Source organism: Octopus sinensis, linkage group LG13, assembly GCF_006345805.1.
Source record: "Octopus sinensis linkage group LG13, ASM634580v1, whole genome shotgun sequence".
NCBI classification, from domain to species: Eukaryota; Metazoa; Mollusca; class Cephalopoda; order Octopoda; family Octopodidae; genus Octopus; species Octopus sinensis.
The window spans coordinates 72,211,969-72,235,873 of NC_043009.1; the positions used below are offsets into that span (position 1 = coordinate 72,211,969).

Genomic DNA, 23,905 nt, shown 5'->3' on the forward strand with positions numbered 1-23,905 from the left:
TATATATATATACACACACACAACTGGGCCTCCTTACTCAATGCCCTCTTCAAGCCATCATCTACCTAACTGCAGTATTTATTTTTAGTATTCTCTCTCTCTCTCTCTCTTCTGTGTTACCAAATTATCCTTTCTTCTCCACCATCATACAATTTAACTCTCCCCATGCACTCTGCTTACCTTTTCCCTTGCATTCATTTCACCTAACCACCTACACATCTTTCTTTCACTTTTTGCCTCATCACTATATCATTATTCGTATTCTGCTGCTCTTCCCCACTTTTGTACAGTCAGTTGTTCCCTGCTCTCCCCTTCTTTTCTCCTAACTTGTATGTACCATTGATCGCCCCACCCATTGTCCTTTATTTACTACATCCATAGCTCAACCCCACTCAATCACTGTAGTGGTTGGGTAGGATTGAGGTATGGATGCAAGGAGAAAGGAAGCATACTGCAGGGGGGGAACTGAAATTGTATGGTGGTGGAGAAGGAGAGAATTTGGCAACACAAAAGGATGATCACTGCAAAATGTGGATGGAGAGCTGATCAATATCTTCCCTCCAGCATATTCATCATCCCTCAACACTTCATTCATAATATTCATCTCCCTCACCCGTTCCTCTTCTCTAGCCATTCCTCACTCTCCTTGTACACTCTTGCAACCTCTACCTTTCCATGCTCAGTAAGAAAGTAGAGTTTGCAAAGAACAATGTCCTTAACTAAAAGTGAAGCTAGACAAGAGGTTTATCTCCTCTCACTTCTACTCACCTTGTATCCTGAGGGTTCATTCTGATACCTCATCACTACTATTTTATCTCCCTTTCCAACTCTACTTGGTTAAGTCCACCCACTATGCTATACTGTAAGTTGCTATGTAACCCCTCTGAAGCAACAGATTTCTGTTCTGATCCTTTCTCTCATACTTTAACCTCTTCTCTAACATAGAGCTGCCTCCCAATTAGTCCATGGAAATCTTACTCTTGCAAGCTGATGACGACCTCACTAGTGCAGGTGACCTGTATAAAGCACCCAGTACTCTCTGTAATGTGGTTGGTGTTAGGAAGGGCATTTAACTGAAGAAGCTGTTCTAACACAGTTATTGGAGCACCATTGCCATCCTTGAACCTGTCACATTCTATCAAATAATTTAATCCATCCAGACAGATATTAAAAAATGAATACGATGATAGTGGGCTGTGTGATCTCAGAGAAATTTCAGTTATTTCTAGTGAATCAAGGCTTCTTTCTTTCTTCCATTTTTGGTAAAAAAAGGTTACTGTTAGCAAGAAAGCAATAGTATAATTATGTTATTGAGCCTACAAATTGTAATGCTAGCTCACTTGTCATTTGATATTCAGTTTTATCTTGGCAAGGTTCATTTTTGCACTTCATTTATCTATGGAGTTCAAAAAATAATTAATAATACACTTGGTTTCAATTCAAATAATCATATTACCTTTATCAAAAATGCCTTCCTCTTTTAAGATGGCTGGGTGTGATTTGGAGATTTGGCTCCTGTTTCTAGCAAGTCAAGTAGTCACTACATGTTAACTCAGAAAATAGCATTGTTTAGAAAAGCTTTTGCTGGTAATTGTGTTTAGGTTGGGCATTTCCTGAGGCTTATGAGGATATTGAGTTCTCTTTGCAACCTAAGTATTTTATTATTTTGTATTTCATTTTTTGTTTATTTTTTCTTTTAGATTTTTGATTGCCTGTGCTTGTGGTGATAAAGTAAATTCAAATGATACAGATTTGGACTACGAAAGTTTAGGACTAGCCAAAAATCATGCTTACTCAGTGTTGGATGTTCAGGAGGTAGAAGGAAACAGGTGAGGATTTTGTTCTTTGTTAAATATTGATTTCTAACATGTTCACAAGGTTTCCTGAAGTTGACAGACTAAATTTGTAATTGGGGCAAAGCTTCAGCCAGCTAAGGGTAACTTGGTGAGAGAACAGTGAGGTAGACAGGGCAATAAAAGAGAAGTGACAGGTTTTAGAAACAGTAAGAAAGTAGAGTTTACAAAGAACAATGTCCTATAACTAAAAGTTTAGCTAGACAAGAGGTTTATATTACAACAGCAGAAACTGAAAGGAAGAGGTTTACCAATATATTACAGCATGAGGTGTTGCAGTTAGCAAGACAGTTTATAACAGAGAGAAAAGTGTGTACGGGTAGATATTGATGTACTTCCACTTTGTGATTCTTGAAAGCTAGAATCAAGGAAGTGCTACCATAAAATATGGAAAATGCAACATTGACCCAACTGAGGGACTAGCTATCCTAGTTGACAGCAGTATGATAGATAAGGCAATTTGGGATATGAAGACAGGAGACATGCACACACCCATACACTTATTGATATTCCACAGCATCAGTTTGTCTTGAGATCTTTGAAACATTGATGTGATGTTTACATTTCTTGATGACATTGTTTTGTGCTTCCAAAGACTTGTGGAATAAAAAAATTGCCCTTAACTGTAAAATGAGTTGGCAACAGGAAAAACATTTGGCCATAAAATCCTATCTAATATAATTTGACAGGCCAGCATGGAAAAATGAACATTAAATGAATGACCAGATAAAGGTATTGGTCAACATGAGGCTTTAGTTGAAGATATTTGCTGTAAAGTGTTACATAGTGGGATAAAACTCAGAAGCAAGTTATTATGAAGCAAACCTCTTAACCATAAATCTATCTTTGGTGGTTTTTATTGATTTATTTATTTAAAAAAAATTTTAATGAGAGTGTTCAGACCACGCTGGTGCCACATAAAAAGGACCCAGTCCATTCTGTAAAGTGGTGGATATTATGAAAGGCATCCAGCCATAAAAACCATGCCAAAACAGACAGTGAAGAATGGTGCAATCCTCTGCCTTGCAAGCATGGAAGACAGACATTAAATGATGGTGATGATGATTTTTTTAAAGCTTTTTGGAGACTTACTGCATGTAATGATGAGGACAGAATTTGAATCACAGACCACAAATATCTTGGCTGACTGTATACTGATTTAAGTATTCTACACTTATATTGACTGTAACTGTGGTGTGCAAGAGAGACGTTTGCGCTGGTATGGTCATGTGGCAAGAATGGATGAAGATAGTTGTGTGAAAAAGTGCCACACCCTAGTGGTTGAGGGAACCCGTGGAAGAGGCAGACCTGGGAAAACCTGGGACGAGGTGGTGAAGCACGACCTTCGAACTTTAGGTCTCACTGAGGAAATGACTAGAGACCGAGACCTTTGGAAGTATGTTGTGCGTGAGAAGACCCGGCAGGACAAGTGAGACCATAACCCGTGGCCTCTGTAGCCAATCCACTTATGCATACCTTTCCTTCTTGGGACACAAAACTCTACTTGTGAAGACCTGTTGAGGCAAGTTAAAATCGAAATCGATCAACATCAATGGAAATTGCAGCTGTGATACCAGTGCCAGTGGTACATAAGAGAACCATCCAAACGTGGCCATAGCCAGCGCCACCCCGACTGGCCTCGTGCCGGTGATATGTAAAAAGCACCATCCGATCGTGGCTGTTTGCCAGCCTCGTCTGGCACCTGTGCTGGTGGCATGTAAAAAGCACCCACTACACTCATAGAGTGGTTGGCGTTAGGAAGGGCATCCAGCCGTAGAAACATTGCCAGATCAGACTGGGCCTGGTGCAGCCTTCTGGCTTCCTAGACCCCTGTTGAACCATCCAACCCATGCTAGCATGGAAAGCGGATGCTAAACGAAGATGATGATGATGATTGACATCTTGTGCTAAGCATTTAATATAAGTCATAACCTGAAGACCTTAAGAGCTACAATCCTGGCTTTGGCTGCACTCAATCACAATGAATCAATCAATATTGAAACTATAATGATCAAGACTTCAAAAGCATGAAAACATTATCTGATAATTTAATCCATTAACTATTTATTGACTTTCTTTTCCAGACTTCTCCAAATTCGCAACCCTTGGAAATGCTTCAGCTGGAATGGCAAATGGTCCAATGATTCTCCACTTTGGGACACTATTAATCCAGCAACTAAATGTAATCTACTTACAAGGTGTGGTGATGGAAAGTTCTGGATGTGTTTCAAAGATGTCCGAAGGTTAATATCTTGATTTAATGTATTTTGTTGTTGTTGACAATGATAATGTAGCGGTGAGTGATGTGGTAATAGGATGGTGATGGTGTGGTTAATTGGTGCTGGTGAAGTGAGAGCAATAATGATGCTTGTTCCAAGTCAACCCTGATTAACAGTCTCAAGATCAGATGTTCCGTCTGTGACCAGCACAACTTGTTTCATGCATAGTGTCCTCTGTTTTTGTGATGGTAAGGTAATTTGTTATTTCTAGCAGTTTGTGTGGCTATATAAAGGCTTACATGTTGAACTGTATTGTTGCAGTTGTTTAGCCCCAGGCTAGTACTGACTTCATAGATATATGGTTGACAATGTTCCATCTATGGTCATTATGTTTTTAAGCATATCAAGAACCACATCCTCCAGTATGTTCTTTTAAGAGAATATGTAGGAGTTGAGTGAAATTTAACTGCTATTTGTTGCAATTCAAACAACCACAGGGAGACATTGTTGGCAAGAGGGTATGAATGGATCATACCAATGTCATCAGTTTCTATTGTAATGTTCTTTGATGTGTCACATTCACTGTCTAATCCTTGCCAGTTGGCTTTCTACATGGCTAGCTACTAGATCCAGCTTGGTAGGTTGTGTTATGTGTCCAATTCAGACGTTTTACTGTCTAGTATACTCTTACTCCATGATAAAAACTTTGACAAAACTTCAGTAGTTACTTTGTTATATCATCTGCCAAAAAAGATTTTTTTTTAAATTTGTGTTTGTGTGTAATAATCATAATTTTATGTCCACTTTTTATGCTGGCATGGATTAGACACTTTGTCATCATCATCATCATCATCATCGTTTAATGTCTGCTTTCCATGCTGGCATGGGTTGGATGGTTTGACTGAGTATTGGCCAGCCAGAAGGCTACATCAGGTTCCAATCTGATCTGGCAAGGTTTCTACAGCTGGATGCCCTTCCTAACGCCAACCACTCTGGGAGGGTAATGGGAGCTTGTTATGTGCCAGCAGTACTGGCATCGGCCACACTTAAATGGTGCTTTTTACCTGCCACCAGCACAGGAGCAGTCGAGCAGCACTGGCAACGACCATGGTTGAATGATGCTTTTAACGTGCTGCTGATACGGGAGCCAGTCCAGTGGGACTGGCTTTGACCATACTCAAATGGTGCTTTTTACGTGCCACCAGCATGGGTGCCAGTCAGGTGGTACTGGTATTGGGCACGACAATGATTTCACTTGACTCAACAGGTTTTCTCATGTACAGTTTATTGCCCAATGATTGAAGGGTACTCTTAAATTGGCCGGTTATTTGAGACTGGCATAGGCCACGGTTATGGTTTCACTTGGCTTGCCAGGTCTTCTCAAGCACAGCATACTTCCAAAGGTCTTGGTTACTTGTCATTGCCTCCATGAAGCCCAACGTTCGAAGGTCGTGCTTCACCAACCCATCCCAGGTTTTCCTGGATCTACTTCTTCCACAGGTTCCCTCCACTTTTAGGGTGTGACTCTTTTTCACACAGCTGTCCTCAACCATAAGCAACATGTGACCATACTAGCACAGTCATCTCTCTTTGCACAACACATCTGATGCTTTGGTCAATATAAAGATCTTCACCCAGGAACAAAAAAAAAACCAGTCAGGTATGTGTTAACAAGTGTGTTGAAAAGAAATAGGAAAAAAAAAAGTGCACACTGACGACCCTGGGGGTGAGGAGGGGACTTTTGGAAAATTCACAAGATCTGATTTTTCCATCATAACTTCCGGGAAAATGGATATATTCTTTTACTTGTTTCAGTTATTTGACTATAGCCATGCTGGAGCACTGCTTTTAGTCAAATAAATCAACCCCAGGACTTATTCTTTGTAAGCCTAGTACTTATTCTATCGGTCTCTTTTGTTGAACCACTAAGTTACAGAGATGTAAGCACACCAGCATCGGTTGTCAAGCGATGGTGGGGGGGTCAAACACAGACACAAACACACGTATATATGACAGGCTTCTTTCAATTTCCATCTACCAAATCCACTTACAAGGCTTTGGTTGGCCCGAGGTTATAGTAGAAGACACTTGCCACGCAGTGGGACTGAACCCAGAACCATGTTGTTGGTAAGCAAGCTACTTTATTTCATCATATTTGCCATAAAGGCAGTACATAGAGTGTGGCTTTGCGGGCTGGAAAAGAACATTAATGAAGTGAATGATAATGAAACGAAGATGATGAGGATGGGAGAAGACAAAAAGTGCCTGCCGACTTTTGCTTCTCTAAAACATTGTTCTTCAGAAAAATACAAAATGACATTTTGTATTTTACAATTTAAAACACGTAGTTGAGTCAATTAAGTTCCTTACTCCCCAACCAGGCTGTACACTACCCTTAGGCACTGCTCCAGGTCCAGGTCGGGGCCCCAGAATGTAAATCTGAACATATGCTTCGAGAAGGCGCCCATCACCCTGAACATACCGACATCCAATATGACCTTCGTAGTCACCTACAAAGGCCAATCCTCATCCTCTGTCCAGGGCATGGGCTACTCTCTCTGGTCATCCAGCTTCTCTATGAAGCTCTGTACTGCCCCTCCCTTCTGGAAGAAGATGACAAAATCTTCTTTCCTCTTTCTGGGAGGGGCCGCTGTTTCCTCTGTCGGTGGCACCGGGCATGCCGACAGTTCATCATCAGCTGCCTGTGATGTCCCATTCTTTTTCTTCTTCCTTTTTCTCTTCTCCTTTACGACGGGAGGAAGGAGTTCCTCCTTCATGTCTGGAAGTCCTTCCTTCCCTTCCGCGCCTCAGGATCAATAGGTGGGCAACAACGGTTGCCCACCTTCTTTCTTTTTTCCTTTCCTTTTTGAGGGGGTTGCCACCCCCTCGACTTCCTCCCTCTCTCCCTCCAGTGGGGGAGCAGTGGGCTCTTCATCTATTAACTGCTCTAGGACCTTTGCTTGGTCCTGGCAACAGTTTTTCTTTATGTGTCCCAATTCCAGGCACCGGTGGGGATCACTGGGTACCTGGAACTGGCCATTGTTAAAAAATCTGGCAAAACCAGATCATTGGCTGATTGTGTCCGTAGGGTCAAAATTGCTTTTGACCCCACCCAATCAGCTGCAGGGAGAATTCTGACATTCAAGAGCTTGGCAGTACTGCCACGCAGACCCCGGCGGATAGTGTCTCCTATCCATTTGGGTTCTATACTGGGTGGCAGCCCACACACCCAAGCTCTTGTCAATCTCCTCCCTTCATAAGTGTAGAGAAACAGAATTTTCTCCCCTTCTAATGGTTGGCTTGCAAAATCTCAAGCCTCTTGTTAGCCAAAAAATAAATAATACGAGCAACAGAACCCCACAAGGTCCCCAAAAAATCAGATGTCTTACCTAGGAGTTGTTCTTCACTATTTCATGCCGCTGACACACACCGACGTGACTTCCACTGCGAGAAAAAAAAACGCGTCTTTCCACACAGCCACTCCTATTGATTTTTTTTTTTTTTATGCAACTCCACGTTTTTGGTTATGGGGGATCTGATTCCGAAAAAGGTTTTTAAAAAAATCGCATTTTTGAAATTTCAATTATCCCTCCCAGATTTGTTTTTCTTTTTTCTGTGAAATATGTAGAAAAATAAGATTACGATTCTGAAAAAAATTGGTTTGTAAAATTTCAATTTTTCAAAAATAAAAATATATATATATAGCCTTCAAGTAGGCTATCCACATGCTAGAAATAACAGTCAAATGTCACAGAACTGTGATAACATAATGTAATCAATCTACTCACCTTTCTGCAAAGATATTTTTCAGAGTAATTTCCCGCAGTAATATGACAAAGTTATTCATGTGAAATTAAAGTGTCTTTTTTTGTTTATTTTTTTTAAACTTTCAAAACAACCATTCATTTTTTACATTTAGACAACGGGATGGCTGGAGGATTTTAGGTCAGCATTTTTCATTAAAAATTTGAAATTAGAATTTGAATGTGTTTATTTTTTCCATATTTTCAATTTCCATATTTTCCCACATACATTGACGGGGGAAAAAAAAATTCGCAAAATGTTTTAAAAAAGAGTTTAAAAAAGAAAGTTTAAAAGAAAAAAAAAACACTTTAATTTCACATGAATAACTTTGTCATATTACTGCAGGAAATTACTCTGAAAGATATCTTTGCAGAAAGGTGAGTAGATTGATTTACGGATAGCCTGCTTGAAGGCCTGAGGGTATATATATATATATATATATATATTTCACAAAAAGAAAAAAAATTTCCACGAGGAGAGTAATTGAAATTTTGAAAATGCGTTTTTTTGAAAAAAAATTTTCAGAATCTGATCCTCCATAACCAAAAACGTGGGATTCCGTAAAAAAAAAAAATCAATATATGTCCATTTTACCGGAAGTTATGATAGAAAAATTGAATCTTGTGAATTTTCTGCAAGTCCCCTCCCTACCCCCTAGGCTTGTCAGGTTCAGTTCCCCTATGTGGTTCTTAGAGCAAGTGCCTTTTACTATAGTCCTAGGCCAACTTAAGCCTAGGACTATAGTATCTACCTAACCCTATTTGGTAGATAGAAACTTGAAGAAGCCCATCATATATGATGTGTGTGTGTGTGTGTGTGTGTATGTGTTTTTTGAATACTCCTATTGCTGTCCGGACTGATGCAAATTAACAATCTTCATAAAATTGTCCTATTATTCTTTTTTACTTTCTGTAACCTATTGAATTGATATAAAAGGATGTGATGTGATAGTAAAAAAAAGGTCATATGTTTATATTATGCAGAAACTTCAATAATATGGAAGTGTGCAAAGTCTGTCCAGATTGGCATGAAATGGGAATCCAAGGGAGATTTTTATCTCATGCAAACATGCCATTAAAAGTGCACATTTTGACTGTTCATAAAACTGCTGAATTTGATTTTTCCATCTACCAAAATGACAGGAGGTGAGTTAATATGTTGTCCAGTTGATGTAGTAATAATAATCATGCCATTAAAAGTGACCCTTCCTTCATCCGGAATTTGACTTTACCACTCTACGCAAAATGACAGGAGGTGAGTTAATATGTTGTCCAGTTGATGTAGTAATAATAATAATAATAATCATCTTCTAAAGGTACAAGGTTTGAAATTTAGCAGGATAGGACAAGTCGAGTACATCAACCCCAGTGCATAACTGGTACTTAATTTACTGACCCTGAAAGGATGAAAGGCAAAGTCAACCTTGGTGGAATTTTAACTCAGGACGTAAAGATGGATGACATGCCGCAAAGCATTTTGCCCAGCATGCTAACAATCCTGCCCGCTTACCACCTTGATTAATAATAATAATAATTCTAAAAGGTATAATGGTTGTGAGGTTAAGGCATTGAATTACTAAAAGCAAATGTAAATTTAATCTTACTGGAATGGATGTATTGTCTACCTAAGTAAGGCTCATCTGGTAATTTACTTTGCATGAACAGCAATGACAACAGAGTACCATTCCTACTTCACAGTTGAATAGATAATGTTAGAAGAGCATTTATTTGTAAAAACAGTGATTTCAACAGAGATTATCTGACATAAATATGATGCTTGTAAGTATGACAATGTAAAAAAAAAAAATAAAGCAAAGTTTGTTTTATTTCCTAGCACGGAAATCTGATACCTGGAGAAATCTTGCAACCCCACCCTTGTTTGGATGTAGGTAGCTACTAGTCTGAAGGTATAGCCTAAGATGTTAGTCACTAACTTACTACCTTCTGGGTCCAAGAAAATTGTCCATATTGGAAGATCTAGACCTTTCCAAAACAACATAGCAACTTGGCCTCCTGATCCAAATTAATTTGGAGATGCATACACCTCATAATCATCAAAGATAGGCATGAAAGCTTAGACCTTGGAAATAATTCTGGTTTTGTGAATGGCCACCACATCTATATCTCATGACCTGACGTTGTTGATTACATGGCCTATTCTTAGAGAAGCTATGTTGCATAAAAGTAAAGATTGAGAGGAGCCACTTATCTCCTTCATATGAAAAAACAGTTCTGTCCTTCTGGCTAGTTGTGAGAATTTCCAAGGAGTAGTGATGATAAAGATGGTGATAGTCCATCCATTCCTCACCCAGTGTTTTAAATCCAGGTTTTGTTTCCGTTAATGAGGGTGGCCGGATCTACCTCAATGCCATAGCAACCGCCCTCACACCATCTCGCCATCTTGCCCAGTTTTGGGCATCCTCCTTTTTCAAACCAACCATCCCAATCTCCTCCAGCACCTTTTCCTCAGTCTACCTCGCTTTCATGCTCCATTTACCTCAAATGCAGTCACACTCCTCAGAACATGCCCTTCATCCCTCCTCAACACATGCCCATACCACCTCACTCCATTCGCCCTTGCCAACCATTCCACCGATTCCTCCAACCCCAGCATTCCCATCAAATCCTCAATCCTCCTCTTACCAAATAGCTTCACCCTACACATTTCTCTCACCATTGCTCTCTCAGTCCTTCTCAAAATTCTCTCTCCCTCAGACACCATGTTTCACTCCCATACAGCATTGCAGCTCTCATGCAACTCCTATCGACCCTTCCTTTCATATTTAATGAGAACCTTTTCCCATTTAACAATGCTGCACATTTCCTGAACTCCATCCAGCCAAGTCTCACTCTTGCTGTCACAGCTGTTCCACACCCACCATTTACATCTACTCTGTCTCCCAAATAATAAAATCCTCTCACTGTTTCCACCTCATCACATAGCGTTACCTCTGGTTCTGCCAGCCCTGCAGTTCCTTTCTCATATCTTCCGCAAACAAACTCTCTCACCTGTCTTGGGGGTCACCTTCATTTTCGTACACCTACCATGAACCCATTTTTCACATCTCATACTTAACACTGCAGTTGCCATTACCCGCCTCCCACATACACTACATGGATCCACCTTACGCACTAACACTTTTCCTTCCATCCCGCTCACCATCACCTTTGTCTTCTTGATGTTTACCTTCAAACCCTTTCCAAATTCTCCTCTCCAACACCCTTTCCTCAGTCTTCATTGCATGCTCCAATAACTTCACTCTCCTATACGCCTCACAACTTATTGCATCCCTCTTCTCTTTGAAGATCGGCACCATCACACTTAGTGCCCAATCATCAGGCATTCCTCTTCCATCCAGTGCACTCTGGCAGAGCTTCATCATCACAACAACCTCCATCTCTCCACTTGCAGTTATCATTTCCACACTTACCAGCTGCCTTTCCTGTTTTTGTTGCCTTCATTGCCTTCATTACTTCTTGACTAACCCTCTCCACTGGCTCCTTTACCACAGCAACTTCCACCCTCTAATCCCATTCATTCTCCTCGTTCATAATTCCCTTCATATGCTCCTTCCAAACTCTTCCCTTTTCTTTCTCGCTAATATTCAACCTTCCATCACTCCCCCTCATGCATCTTCCTCCCTCAACATATCTTCCATCTTTTTTCATTGATTTAATAAACTTAGACTCTTTCTGGGTTCTCATCTAGCCCGCTCAACCTCTCCTCAGCTTCCTTTATCTGCCTCTTTCTTCCTCGCTTTTGCATCCCTCGTCTCCATGTTCCAGCACTATGTATCTCCTCAATCTCTCCTACCTTTCGCCCTTCCACACACTTTGTCACATGCCTTTAGTACCCTTTCCTTAAAAGACTTCCACAAATCCAGTGCATCAATGCTTACCAACTCCTCAACTTTCTCCTCAAAACTTGCTCTTGTTTCTTCTTCCTTCAGTTTCCACACCTTTCTCCTCTCAACTGTTCCCATTCTCACACAACTTTCTTCTTATGCAAGTCAGCAACCACCAACCTGTGCTGCAACTCTCCTGGTATTGTCTTCACATCTCTCAGATACTTTCTGTTTTTCCTGCCAACCAACAGGAAATCAATTTCTGTCTCATTCCCTCCTGCACTGAAAGCAACCTTCCTTTTCTCTGTTTTCCTAAGCCACATGTTCACCACACACAACTCTTTCTCATCACAAAACTCCAATAACATTCTTCCTTCTACATTTCTTTCCCCAATTCTGTTTCCCCCATGCACACCCTCAAAGCCCATTTCCCAACATACCCATTAAAATCACCCATGCCCAAAACCAATTCATCCAAATTACGCAAGTCCCACTCATTCGCCCCATTTCATCTAAGAACCACTCTTTCTCAGCAATCCCTCTTCCACTTTGTGAACCATACCCACAAATCACCCTCACCACCTCCTCAAAAGCTAACACTACTGCCATCACTCTGTTGCTCTTTCTCCTGACCTCCATCACCTTCTCACAGATTTCTTCCTTCACCAAAACTCCTACACCTCCAGTCTCCTTGCTATTTCTTGACCATCACAACTCATACCTTCCTCCCTTGACCACCACAAGTCTTGCACCCTGGCTCCTCCACCTAGCCTCCTACACACAGCTCACATCCACTCTCCCCTTCCTCAATCCCTCACACACCTCAGTTCCCCTTCCATGCAGACTGCCCACATTCCAACTTCCCAGCTTCTCCACAGGCCTTCGGCCATTATAAGGCAAGTCATGCTTGCTTAACCCAGGATGAGGGTTTTCACCTTCCTTTTGAGGAATGACACCCATTCTCCTTTGCTATCATGAGGCTTTCTTGGAGCTAGATTTTCTACAGGGAGCATGCCTCGCTTATCCCCAACCTCAGTTTCTAGACATGAGTGGTTCTCAGACCAAGGCCTCTAGCACGATTTTTAAGAAATGTGGTGGTAAACTAGCTCGGGAAGGCAGGAACACTACTCACTGAGACCCCTTTGTAGTGTTTAAATGCACATCTCCTGTATCTGTGAACTCCTAGATTTTTCTTTTGGAGTGGGGGAGGGGGGCATAAAGTTTTTTTTTTTCTTTTGAGCACTTTCTTTTCTTTCTTAGTTTCCTTGTCTCCATTGTCACATAACATGTCTGAGTGGTCTGAAATTGCAGCGAAGGCAGGTCTTGGGTGGAAGAAGAGTTGTACTTTACTTCTGTTCATTTTGTCATTGTTTTGGGGTATTATACTGGAAATTTAAAGAGACGGGATTAATCACTTGATTTCAGTACTTCACTGTTTTATTTTATTGACCCCTGAGAGATGGTAGGCAAATGTGACACTGGCAGAATTTGAGCATAAAGAGCCACAAGTACTGCATGATATTTTGTCTTAAGATTCTGTCAATTCACCACCTTGATGGGAAAAAGAAATTATATTTTGTGAGAAACTTATATGTTTGACTCTTAGGAATATAAACTTTTTATTTATATCAAGTTTGGTAAGGTCTTGAATGTAAAGTTTATCTTTTCTTTGTTAGTACCTCAGGGTGCGTGTCTGTGATAAAGTGTAATTACCACTGTAATCTACAACACTGAGTCAGTTCTTAGTCATAGTTATTTCACTTATTCAGCCAATACCCTTGGTTGAGAGAAATATGAATTACAATATGCTTTGCATCCTTTGAAGTGAATAGCTTTGATTTCTCATGAATAATGAATTTATTTTTGATAGTGGTTTAACCTCATAAGTCTTAATTGAGCATACCTAGGATTCAAGGTGTTCTCCATAACTTTTTTTTCTGCAGGTATGCAGTATATGGGTAAACATTATCAATGTAATTTTTTTCTTTTATTACTATAGTGTAATTTAAGAGGAATATTTAGTTGCTATTTCTCATAGGTTGAATGGATACAGAACCCTACCTTAGGTTTTGTGATGGTAGAGTAGAAAAACTTTTAAATTTGTTTTATTTTATGACAAATTACAAATGTTATAAAAAACTTTTCATTCTTCAGAAGCTGTTTTAAAGATGGAAAACCTTGGTTACCTGTTGATATTTTGCTGCTTGTATTTAAATACAACCAAAATGGTAAATGTATTTTGGGTGACTTAGTAGTGTGGCGGCGAAAGATACAATCTCAAATGAACTTGACTAATGTATTAGAAGTTGGAAGGTATGCTGTTATCTGCTTGGGTTTTAATCATTGGGAAGTAGGTAAGTCATTCGTACATCACATCTTTTATTCATTTAAATTTTCCTATTGTTTGAAGAGAGAATTATTTTCTCTTTCTGGCAACTCTTTAAATGAGATAATTTAAAAGCAAATTCAAAGCAGATGATTTTGTTTTCTTTTCATGTTGCTCTAATTGAGATAATTTTTTAAAGATTTCTATACTCTTTTATTGGTTTCAGTTTTTAGGCTGTGCTTATGCTTTGACTCCGCTTTCAAGCATCTTAGTCGATTTTGTCTGTCCCTGTTCTTTGTCTAGCACTTAATTTATTGAACTTCTTTGTCTTTCTAATTTTACTTTATGCTGAATGTGAGGTTTTAGCCAGACCAAATGAAATGTAATGATGAAACAGTGAAATAGAAGGCCATAAAATAGAAAAATTATCTTGGAAAGACTAGAAAATCGGTGCAGCAAAGAATACTGTTCTCTGCTGCACCTATTTTCTAATTGTCCTGTAGGTTGTTCAAGGGATGCTAGGCCACAGTTTTAGGCAAGGGGAAAAGTAGAATGTGAGAAAATTGCCAATGTTCTATGATATGAGGATCAGGGGTATATGATATTTTGGATTACAAGGCAAGTAACTAAAGAGTCATGTCATTGTGGCTGAGAAATGTGTACAAACAGACTAGTTGTACTCCTGCATTTATTGGTTCTGAAACAAAAGAAGCATGGAAGTGCTACTTTGACAGGTTGAATGTGGAATATGCATCAGAAAGAGTGGATCTTGCTAGCATGGTCCATCATAATTGCCCTTGAAATGCTTAAATGGCCCAATGGGATATGGACTATTCAGCTGTGTAGTAAATGAGGTTCTACGTCAAGGTGTCATATCACAGTCAACTGTTATAAGAACAAAGAAGATGCCTTAGAGAAAGGTAACTACAGAGGAATCAAATTGTTTGAGAAAGTCATGAAACTTGCAGAATGATTGCTCTGTTTATTTGAGAGAAAGTCAGCCTAGCTGAAATACAGTATGGTTTTGTGCCAGGAAGAACTACTACTGATGCCATCTTCCTAGTGAGACCACTGCAAGAGAAGTACTTAGCTAAAGCTAAATTGCTATACCTAGCCTTTGCCAACCTGGAAAAAGTTTTTGACAAAAATTCTTCACTCAGTGATCTATTGATCACTGAGGAAATTGTGGGGTAAAGGAATGGTTTGTGAGAGTCATACATGTGCCTATTTTTTGGAGCAATTTATGGTTTTAGTTGTTGACTGTAGTTATTCTGGGGATACCTAGCATATAGTTAATTACATTGACTATTATTGTTTTTAATACTCATTTTACTAATCTTGGAAGGTTGAAGGGCAAAGAGTCCTGGAACTGGATATGAAATGAAAACAATTAAATCCTTTAGCATGCTTTGTTCAGTGTTCTGATTACTATTAATATGCAGTTTTTATTTTTTCCTTTCCTTTCCCCCTAACTGGAAAGTAGAAATGAAAACTGAGACCTTATGTGTTTATAAATAAAGATATTCCAGCCTTGAGCATCTTATTTTCTAAATGTCAAATCACATTATTCAATGTATTCATCCACTTTAAGCTCCATCAGCATCATCTATACTGGCTTGGTCATGTATATTGCATGCTGGACAGGAAGATCCCAAAAGACCTCCTGTATGGGGAATTGGCCACCAGCACAAGAGCGCAAGGATTACCTCAACTTTGTTTCAAGGATGTCTGCAAGAGAGATATGAAGTTGCTTGATCTGGACCTGTTACACTCTTGGAGTGTTTGGTGTTAGGGAGGGCATCCAGCCATAGAAACCATGCCAGATCAGACTGGAGTCTGATGCAACCTTCCAGCTTGCCAGCTCTGGACAAACCATCCAACCATACCAGCATGGACAACAGATGTTAAATTATTTTATATACACACACATATATATATTGGCAAATCAAAATTAAAAACAAGATAAACAACAAAAGTCAAGAGGATGTACATGATGAATGTATTAGACTGATGCTCAGAGAAAGTCTAAGATGGAAAAAAAGTGGGGATGGGACATTTCAAGCATAGCTCTTCATCAGAAGAGGCAAAAGTTCAGAGAGAAGGAAAGGAATAGCCTGAGAAAAACATGTCATTACATGGCTGAAAAACACACACACATACACACATATGTATGTGTATGTATATATATATATATATATATATATAAAACTCAACTTGTGTGTGTGTGTGTGTTTAACTTCCCGGCACATCTCCTCCTAGCCAACAAATCGTAGAACCACCCAAAATGGGTCACTTAAAGTTTAGGCGAATGAAAATTGAACTGCGCTATTTCTGTTCTGAAATTCATCTCACAAGTGCAAAAATCGATAATGTGTTTGTTTAGGCCTTATCCCATGCATTGAATAGTGAACTTTACTCGGTCAGCTGTTTGACGTGAACTGTGTTCACCACGCTTGCAAGCATGCGTAAATTGCATGAAAAATAAAAAATCAAGATATAAAAACAAATCGCCATAAACATTGTAGAAATTCGGCAAAGAAATGAATTTTTGGGATGTAGCCTGGAAGGTTTTTTCGTATTAATCGTTTGGACTTTGTGAACACATACCAATTGTTTTCATAACATTTTTAACGCTTTGAATTAAATGTGACCATTTTGCAAAGCCGGGCAATACTGCTAGTATATATATATATATATATATATATAGGTAATAATCTTCAGCCAACTTGTTTATAAACTTTGCATGGGAAGTGTAGTTATAGTCAAAGATGGTCAATGAGAACATGAATCTTACATGATGACTACTTAGAACAGAAGAAATTAAATGCTAAAATATATTCAATCCACACTGTAAAGTGATTGTTTGGAAGTGTATCCAGCTGTAAAAATTTTCTTTTATGTGAAAGAGGATATCTTCATGCAGAATATCATTTAGTGTGTGTGTATGTCTGTATTTTTGTGTTTTACAGCTGTAAATACCTTGAGGTATTTAAGCCTTAAATGAGAGAGAACCCATAAACTTAACCAGTCAACAAGGACCAATAAAAGGAGTGCCAGACTAAGTAATGGGTTTAACATAATTGACTAAAATTCTAAAAACTCTTGTCTCTGGTAAATAAATTAAAGAAGCAATGACTGTTACTACTCAAAGGTAGCGGAACTCCCAGTGGCTCTATATGGTAACTTCATGTGTCAAGTTGTAAACAACTTGAGACATGCAAGCCAGTTTTAATGAATCATTTTATACGTGAGGCCCATAATTATAATTGTAATTCATATGTGATCATATAAACAAAGTGTTTCCCTCATTTACAATTGAGGATGACCTGGTTATATGTCATCAGCAAAAACAATTAGCCTACACTAATTGTTTTTGATGCTGATGTAATCACGAGTAGGTCTAGACATCTCTCAGTCCTCCCACTCTTGACTTTGGAATTATCCAGGTTATAACAGCTAGAGAGCATGAGGGTTACACTGGCACTTGACAGGCACTCATTTCAGCTGAGTAGACTAGAGCTGTTTTAAATAAAATGCCTTCCTTAAGGAGATAACAAGCTGTCCAGCCCTGAAATCAAATTCATGTGTGTGCACAACATCTTAACAATTAGGCCATGTACCTTCACAAGTGTGAGCTTTAAATGTTGTAACATTGGCAAGATACATGATATGAAGTGTATGTGGAAAGTGTTTTGCCATATGATATTGAATGTAGAATATCAGCAATTAGAAAGTAATGGATTGAATATATATGGTCTGTGAGATGCATTGTTAACCCACTTATACTGAAGCACTCTTCTAAGGTAAGCGATATGCAGAGGGAGAGGTTGTTGTTTCCAGTAGATATGTAATCAATAGCTTTCCATCAATCATTATCTTTTCTTTTGATTGAGAATTGTGTATCTAGGACTACCCTCTCCAATACACCCTTCCATTTTTTGAATGAAGTGTGTTATATGTATGTATGCATGCATGTGCATATCTATGTTCAACAAATTAATAGAGTCATTACTTTGTTGAACAGAATGCTCCATGGCATGTCTTGTAGCTGTTTTATGTTCTAAGTTCAAATCCTGCCAAGATCAACTTCGCCTTTCATCCTTTTATGGTTGATAACAAAAAACAAAAGTATCAATTGAAGGCAGTGTAAGAACATTAGACTGGATGCTTTGCAGCGTTTGTTTCAACTCCTTGCATTCTAAGTTCCAATCTTACTGTGGTCTACTTGGGTTGTAGACTTAACTCATCACCTAGTTGAGCACTGACACCTGGCTCACCACAGGTACTTTAAGTAGAGTTCACTCTAATGCAAGAATTTGGCTTGGTTTCTGGTTTGAGGATACCTTACTTCTTCTTTCCCACCAGTCTTAGAGGTTCTGTAACAAGCGATGGTTACTGCCTTCAGTCTTGATTGAAAGAAGAAAAAAAATGTACATGTCTGCATGTGTATCCATATGTGTGTATATGTAATATTTATATATAATAGAGAGAGAGAGAGAGGTTAAGCAATATGTTGAAGCTCTCTGGTTAGCTCTTTGTTGTAGTGAATGTTCACATGTAACATATTTATACCATCAGTTGTATGTATTTGGGTAAAATCTGCAAAGAAAACATACAGTGAACAGTAAATATGGTACATGTAATTAACAGAAAACATTCTCTCTACACCTTCCTTATAACTGTTCAGTCTTGTGTTAATGTAACCTATATTATTTCCATGTCCTCTCATTCAAAATTATTATTCTGCTTGTTTATAGGTAATTCTACAAATCCAAATCTGAATTCTGATCCTATTCCATACAGACTTGTACTCCACTGCATTAAAGCCTTTATTCTGAGAGAGATGAAGTTGACATCAAGTTACGATGATTACTTTCTTCTGGCTGACACCATCATAAAACTTGTGCTTACTTTAGGCAAAAAGCAAACGGTAATATACAATTACATTTATTAATTTCTACTTCGGTTTAGTCCTAGGTCACTGCTGATCAAGCAAGCGTGTAATTGGAGGCAAAGCTGTCTAGCCTGACTATCATGACTCTTCTGTGTTAGGAACTCGGGACCACTTCCAATATATCCCTTTTTAAGATGGTGGTTAAGCTTTGTAGGAGATGTAGCTGCTATTCTTAACCTGTTGATCTATCACATTGAAGTTGCTCCATTAATCCAAACTCCTTTCTTATTAGTATGTTTTGATCAGTTGACAACTTACTCCAGTATTTTCATTTTTATTGTGACAAAACAAAACTGTCTTTATCTCCTGCTTTTGGAAGAAGATTGTGTCATTATTAAGGTTGCAATCAAGCAGAATCAGACTAAATGGCTAGTGGTTTTTATCCTAGTCCTTCACATTGAGTTTAAATCTCATTCAAATCAACTTTGTCTTTCATCTTTTTGGGGGTTGATAAAAAAAAATGTACCAAATATGTATTAGTGTTGATGCAATCAACTCTACCACTTCTATGAAAATTGATGAGTTTGTACTAAAACTTGAAGCAATTCTTATTAAGAACAGTGGATTGACTGAATCCTTAGATCATTGGAAAAAACTTCTTTGCAGCATTTCTTCATGTTCTGCATGCAAAACCAGTCAACACCAACTTTATTTTGACTCTGGAGAAATGGAAAGTAAAATACAAATCAAATATTAGAGTTGAGGTTAATGAATATCCAACTGTCCTTAAAATTGTTGGCCTTAAATCATTATTATAGGATGGAGAGTTGGCAGAACTGTCAAAGCATCAGACAAAATGATTTGTTACATTTGTTCTGGCTTTTTATGCTGAGTCCCAATGCCAGCATGGAAAACGGGGTACATTTCTGCTGGACGTCTATAAAATCTCTCTTTTGATATCCTTCAGCCTCTTAAGCAATAATTTGGGTGTTGTGCTAAGTGCTCCAGTTACCACAGGAATAATTATCATCTGAGTCTTCCACAATCTCTTCATTCCTCTTGTTAGGTCCCGGTATTTCTCTCACTTTTCAATTTTTATTTTGTCCTCTACAATCATGTCTGCTCTTGCTTCAATAGTATGGTCATTCTTTGTGAGATCTCATAAAATCCTGTAATTCTTATTCTCCATCACAGCGTCTGATTCATATTCATACCACTTTTCTGTTACTTTGAATTTATTTTTATTTCATTTTTATTTCATCTAGTTTCAGTTCACGAGCTGTGGCCATGCTGGAGCACTGCCAGACATTTGGCTAACATCCCAATACACTCTTTTACCTATAGTCATGTATGCAAATAAACTGTTTACGCTAAGTTACTGCATTTACTCAAGAGGTAGTTGATATTTTTGTCTCCTTTAGTGAAGATTCTGTATTTGCTCTCCAACTGAGTTTTATCTATCTTTACCTTTATAAAATTCATCCCAGTAGCTTGTTCCTGAGCAGCTATGGTTAGCTCTTGGGTTTGGATTTCTGGCTTTTGTCCATCAGTGACAACAGGCATTTTTTTAACTACCAACAGGTGGTTGCATGAATTGACCATGTAATTTCTCTTTTTCCATCTACTCATTCTGTCATTTTTCCTATTCTTGAATTCTGTTGTTTCAGTAACTTTTTGGACATTTCAAGCCACTAATAGTATTCTATCTTCACTGCACACCACAGTTTTTCAAACCCAAGATTGCAGTACTAATGGTGTCGTCTGCATTTAGCCATCCTCTGCCTCTTTCTTTCTCGATAGGTTTGATCTGGTCAGTATTTTGCGAGCTGGCAGAAATGTTAACGCGCCGGGTGAAATGCTTAGTGGTATTTCGTCTACCACTACGTTCTGAGTTCAAATTCCGCCGAGGTTGACTTTGCCTGTCATCCTTTCGGGGTTGATAAATTAAGTACCAGTTGCGCACTGGGGTTGATGTAATCAACTTAGTCCATTTGTTTGTCCTTGTTTGTCCCCTCTGTGTTTAGCCCCTTGTGGGTAGTAAAGAAATAAGTATTACTTTTAGGGTGGTGTGCATTGTAGCTGTCTTTGTCCATATGAATCACAAACTCATAGGTAGGCCTGCATTTCTTCTATATACTTGTTAGTGGGATAAATATAATGATGAAGAGTAATGTAAAGAACAAGTCTTCTTGAAATCTCCTTCTATATATTTTCATGTTTCCTAATGATTCATTTGCATATGTTAGTTCTACTTCCCAGTCACTTTTCCAAAAAGTTGTTTGTCTTCTCATTGACTTCACACATTTGTAAGCACTCCAAGAGCCATCAGTATGGAACATTGTTGTAAGCCTTTTTGTGGTGTTTTAGCCAACAACTAAATTCTTCTTTCTTACTTGTGTCTCATTTAATATTTCACTATCTATATACAGTAGATCAGCATTTCCCCTTGACTTCTTTCTGCATCCCTTTTCCTCCTCCAACAATAGACTCTCTTCTACAAAGCTATGCACCTTATCTGCTGTGAAGCCAGATGACAATTTTCAGAGTAGAACGTAATTGGTGTGTAATTACTGATTTACTCTTCTTCTCTTTGTTCTTCTGTATCAACGCCATCTTTCTTTTTGTCATCCATGTTGATGTTCCATTTTCTATACAGTCAATAAGAAATGGTTAAATATAGTTGTGTATACTTTTTAGCCAGAACCCCTGACCATCATCTGGTCCAGAGACTTTCCAATTTGGTATACAGATTGATCAGGAAAGCATTGAAGCTATCCCTGATCTGATCAACTGCCCTAATGGTGCACAACTGAGGTTAGAAGTTGAGATGCACATTTGTGGTGAGACAAACCGCTTAAAGGTTTTCTGCCCCATAGAGAGAAACCAGAAACACCCAATACTGCAGACACCTCAAATAACATCAACATCAAAAGCAACAGCAGCACCATCAGCAGCATCAGCTTCAAGAATAGCAGCACCTAAAACAACACCAGTATCAACAGAAGGAGCAGCAGAAGAGATTAATTCAACAACATTAGCAGCAAACACCAGTACCACACCTGAGATAAACAAAACCATCACTTGCACCATCGCAAGTAAGAAGCCTTACCTGCACCAGTCAAGCAAACCACCAACTTAGAAATGCAGGACGACTGTGCAGACCTACTTCTCTCCCCAACTATAGATTTCTCTGACTGTGAAAATTTGTCTCGCAAGGAAAACAGTTTGAGAAAACCACTAAAATGTATCTTGGGGAAGGGAAAAAGAAAAACATTACAAAATATAAAGTACAGTACAAGACTGAAAATAAAGAGATTAGAGGAGGAATCACAGAAACCAACAAAACATCATACACCCACATACTCTACATCAACACAATTATAAACATCTCCAACACTACAAACATCACCAACATTACAAACAAAAACACACAGCAATCCAGACCAACAACATGAACATCACTCCCAAAGCATCATCAATTACACAGCAATATACAAAAACAACAAGAACTTAATAAAACATTTTCAAAAATACACAGGCACTACCATAAATGAATACATTACACACCTGCATAACACCCCTATTCTCATAAAAATTATAAAAACAATATAACAAAGTTACAACACACTGAAAGCAAAATATCACAAAGGAATGGGAGATTTCTGTTGGATCATAAACAAAAAAACTCTACAAAAGATTGCTTGTGAAGACCCCCACAAATAACTAGAAGGACAGAACACATTTCTCTCCATAGAAATAGGGTGATTCTCTTCACTCTCCTTCTTTCTGACAAACATGGTCTTGTTCAGAATAGGCAGTATAAATGCACATGGCCTGGTGCTACTTTGGAAACAGGTCCACCTACTCAATGACCTCAGGTGACTAAGTATATTTTTGGTGAATACAAGAATTACCTCTATATCAACTGGGAGTAGGGAGTGGAACAGCAGTGTTTCAGAGAAGTCTAGATCATGAGATAAGGGCCATTCTGGTCCCAGAAGGTAAGTTAGTTGTCATAGATGTGAATAGTAGTGACAGGGATGCTTTCAGACTGGTGGTTGTTTATGCCCTAAAAGGGGAAGGAGAGCCAGATTTCTTCAGCCATCTGGAGGTTTTGCTGGGAATGTCTTAACCTTTAGTGCTAATGAGTGACTGGAATGCTATCTTGGATGCACATTTAGATTGTGTGGGGCTAGCTGTTTGATGAGGGGTGTACAAAAGCCATGCAAACCTGCTCAGATATTTTCAATTGTCTGACAGTTACTAATTGGATTTCCCAACTGTGCTTATGCGGACATGGATGAACCACATCAGGTCATATCTAGATAATCTGTAGATCATTAGATAAGGTTACCATAAGTTGTAGATTTTTAAAAATCACATAATGTGGAAGACAACTGGACAATCTGCTGAGAGCCACTGACCAGATCTGTGGATGGACCAAAGTCCCATCTCGATCCAAGGTAACGTGGTGGTGGAACAATGTGGTTGACAGGGCTATTAGAGAAAAGAAACGGGCTTGGAGGGACTGGAAGAATGGAGGTAGCAGGGAATTGTATCAGACTGCCAGAAGGGAAGCTAGGAGACAGGTTTATTTAGCCAGAAGGGAAGCAGATAAGAAAAAATTTGCCAATGTTCTGCGCCGTGAGGACCAAAGACTTGAGGTATTTCATGTTGCAAGACAGTGTGTGAGAGAGAATCATGATGTGGTAGGAGAGAAATGTGTTCGCATGGATAATGGTTCACTTGCGCTAAATGAGGATGCAAAGCGAGAGGTTTGGAAACACCATTATGAGAGGCTGCTCAGGAGCAATAAACACTGAAAATGCACAGAGACCATCTTCCGCCACATTCCAGGGAGAAAAACTAGAAATAGTTGATAGCTTCCATTAACTAGGTGACCAAGTCAGTAGCCGGGGTGGGTGTGCTGAAAGTGTAACTGCTAGGGTAAGAATTGCCTGGGCA

The 23,905-nt window shown here is 38.9% G+C and overlaps 1 protein-coding gene across 4 annotated transcripts in view; it reads left to right on the forward strand.

Moving 5' to 3' along the window:
- LOC115218441 (calpain-15) overlaps positions 1 to 23,905 on the forward strand; it is an 86,068-nt gene that overhangs the window by 47,200 nt on the left and 14,963 nt on the right. For all 4 annotated transcript variants that reach the window (XM_036508540.1, XM_036508538.1, XM_029788260.2 and 1 more), the window contains exons 8-12: positions 1,701 to 1,829; positions 3,938 to 4,096; positions 8,860 to 9,021; positions 13,875 to 14,074; positions 18,804 to 18,976. In XM_036508540.1, coding sequence (XP_036364433.1) covers positions 1,701 to 1,829; positions 3,938 to 4,096; positions 8,860 to 9,021; positions 13,875 to 14,074; positions 18,804 to 18,976 — 823 coding nt within the window. The remainder of the gene's footprint in view (positions 1 to 1,700; positions 1,830 to 3,937; positions 4,097 to 8,859; positions 9,022 to 13,874; positions 14,075 to 18,803; positions 18,977 to 23,905) is intronic.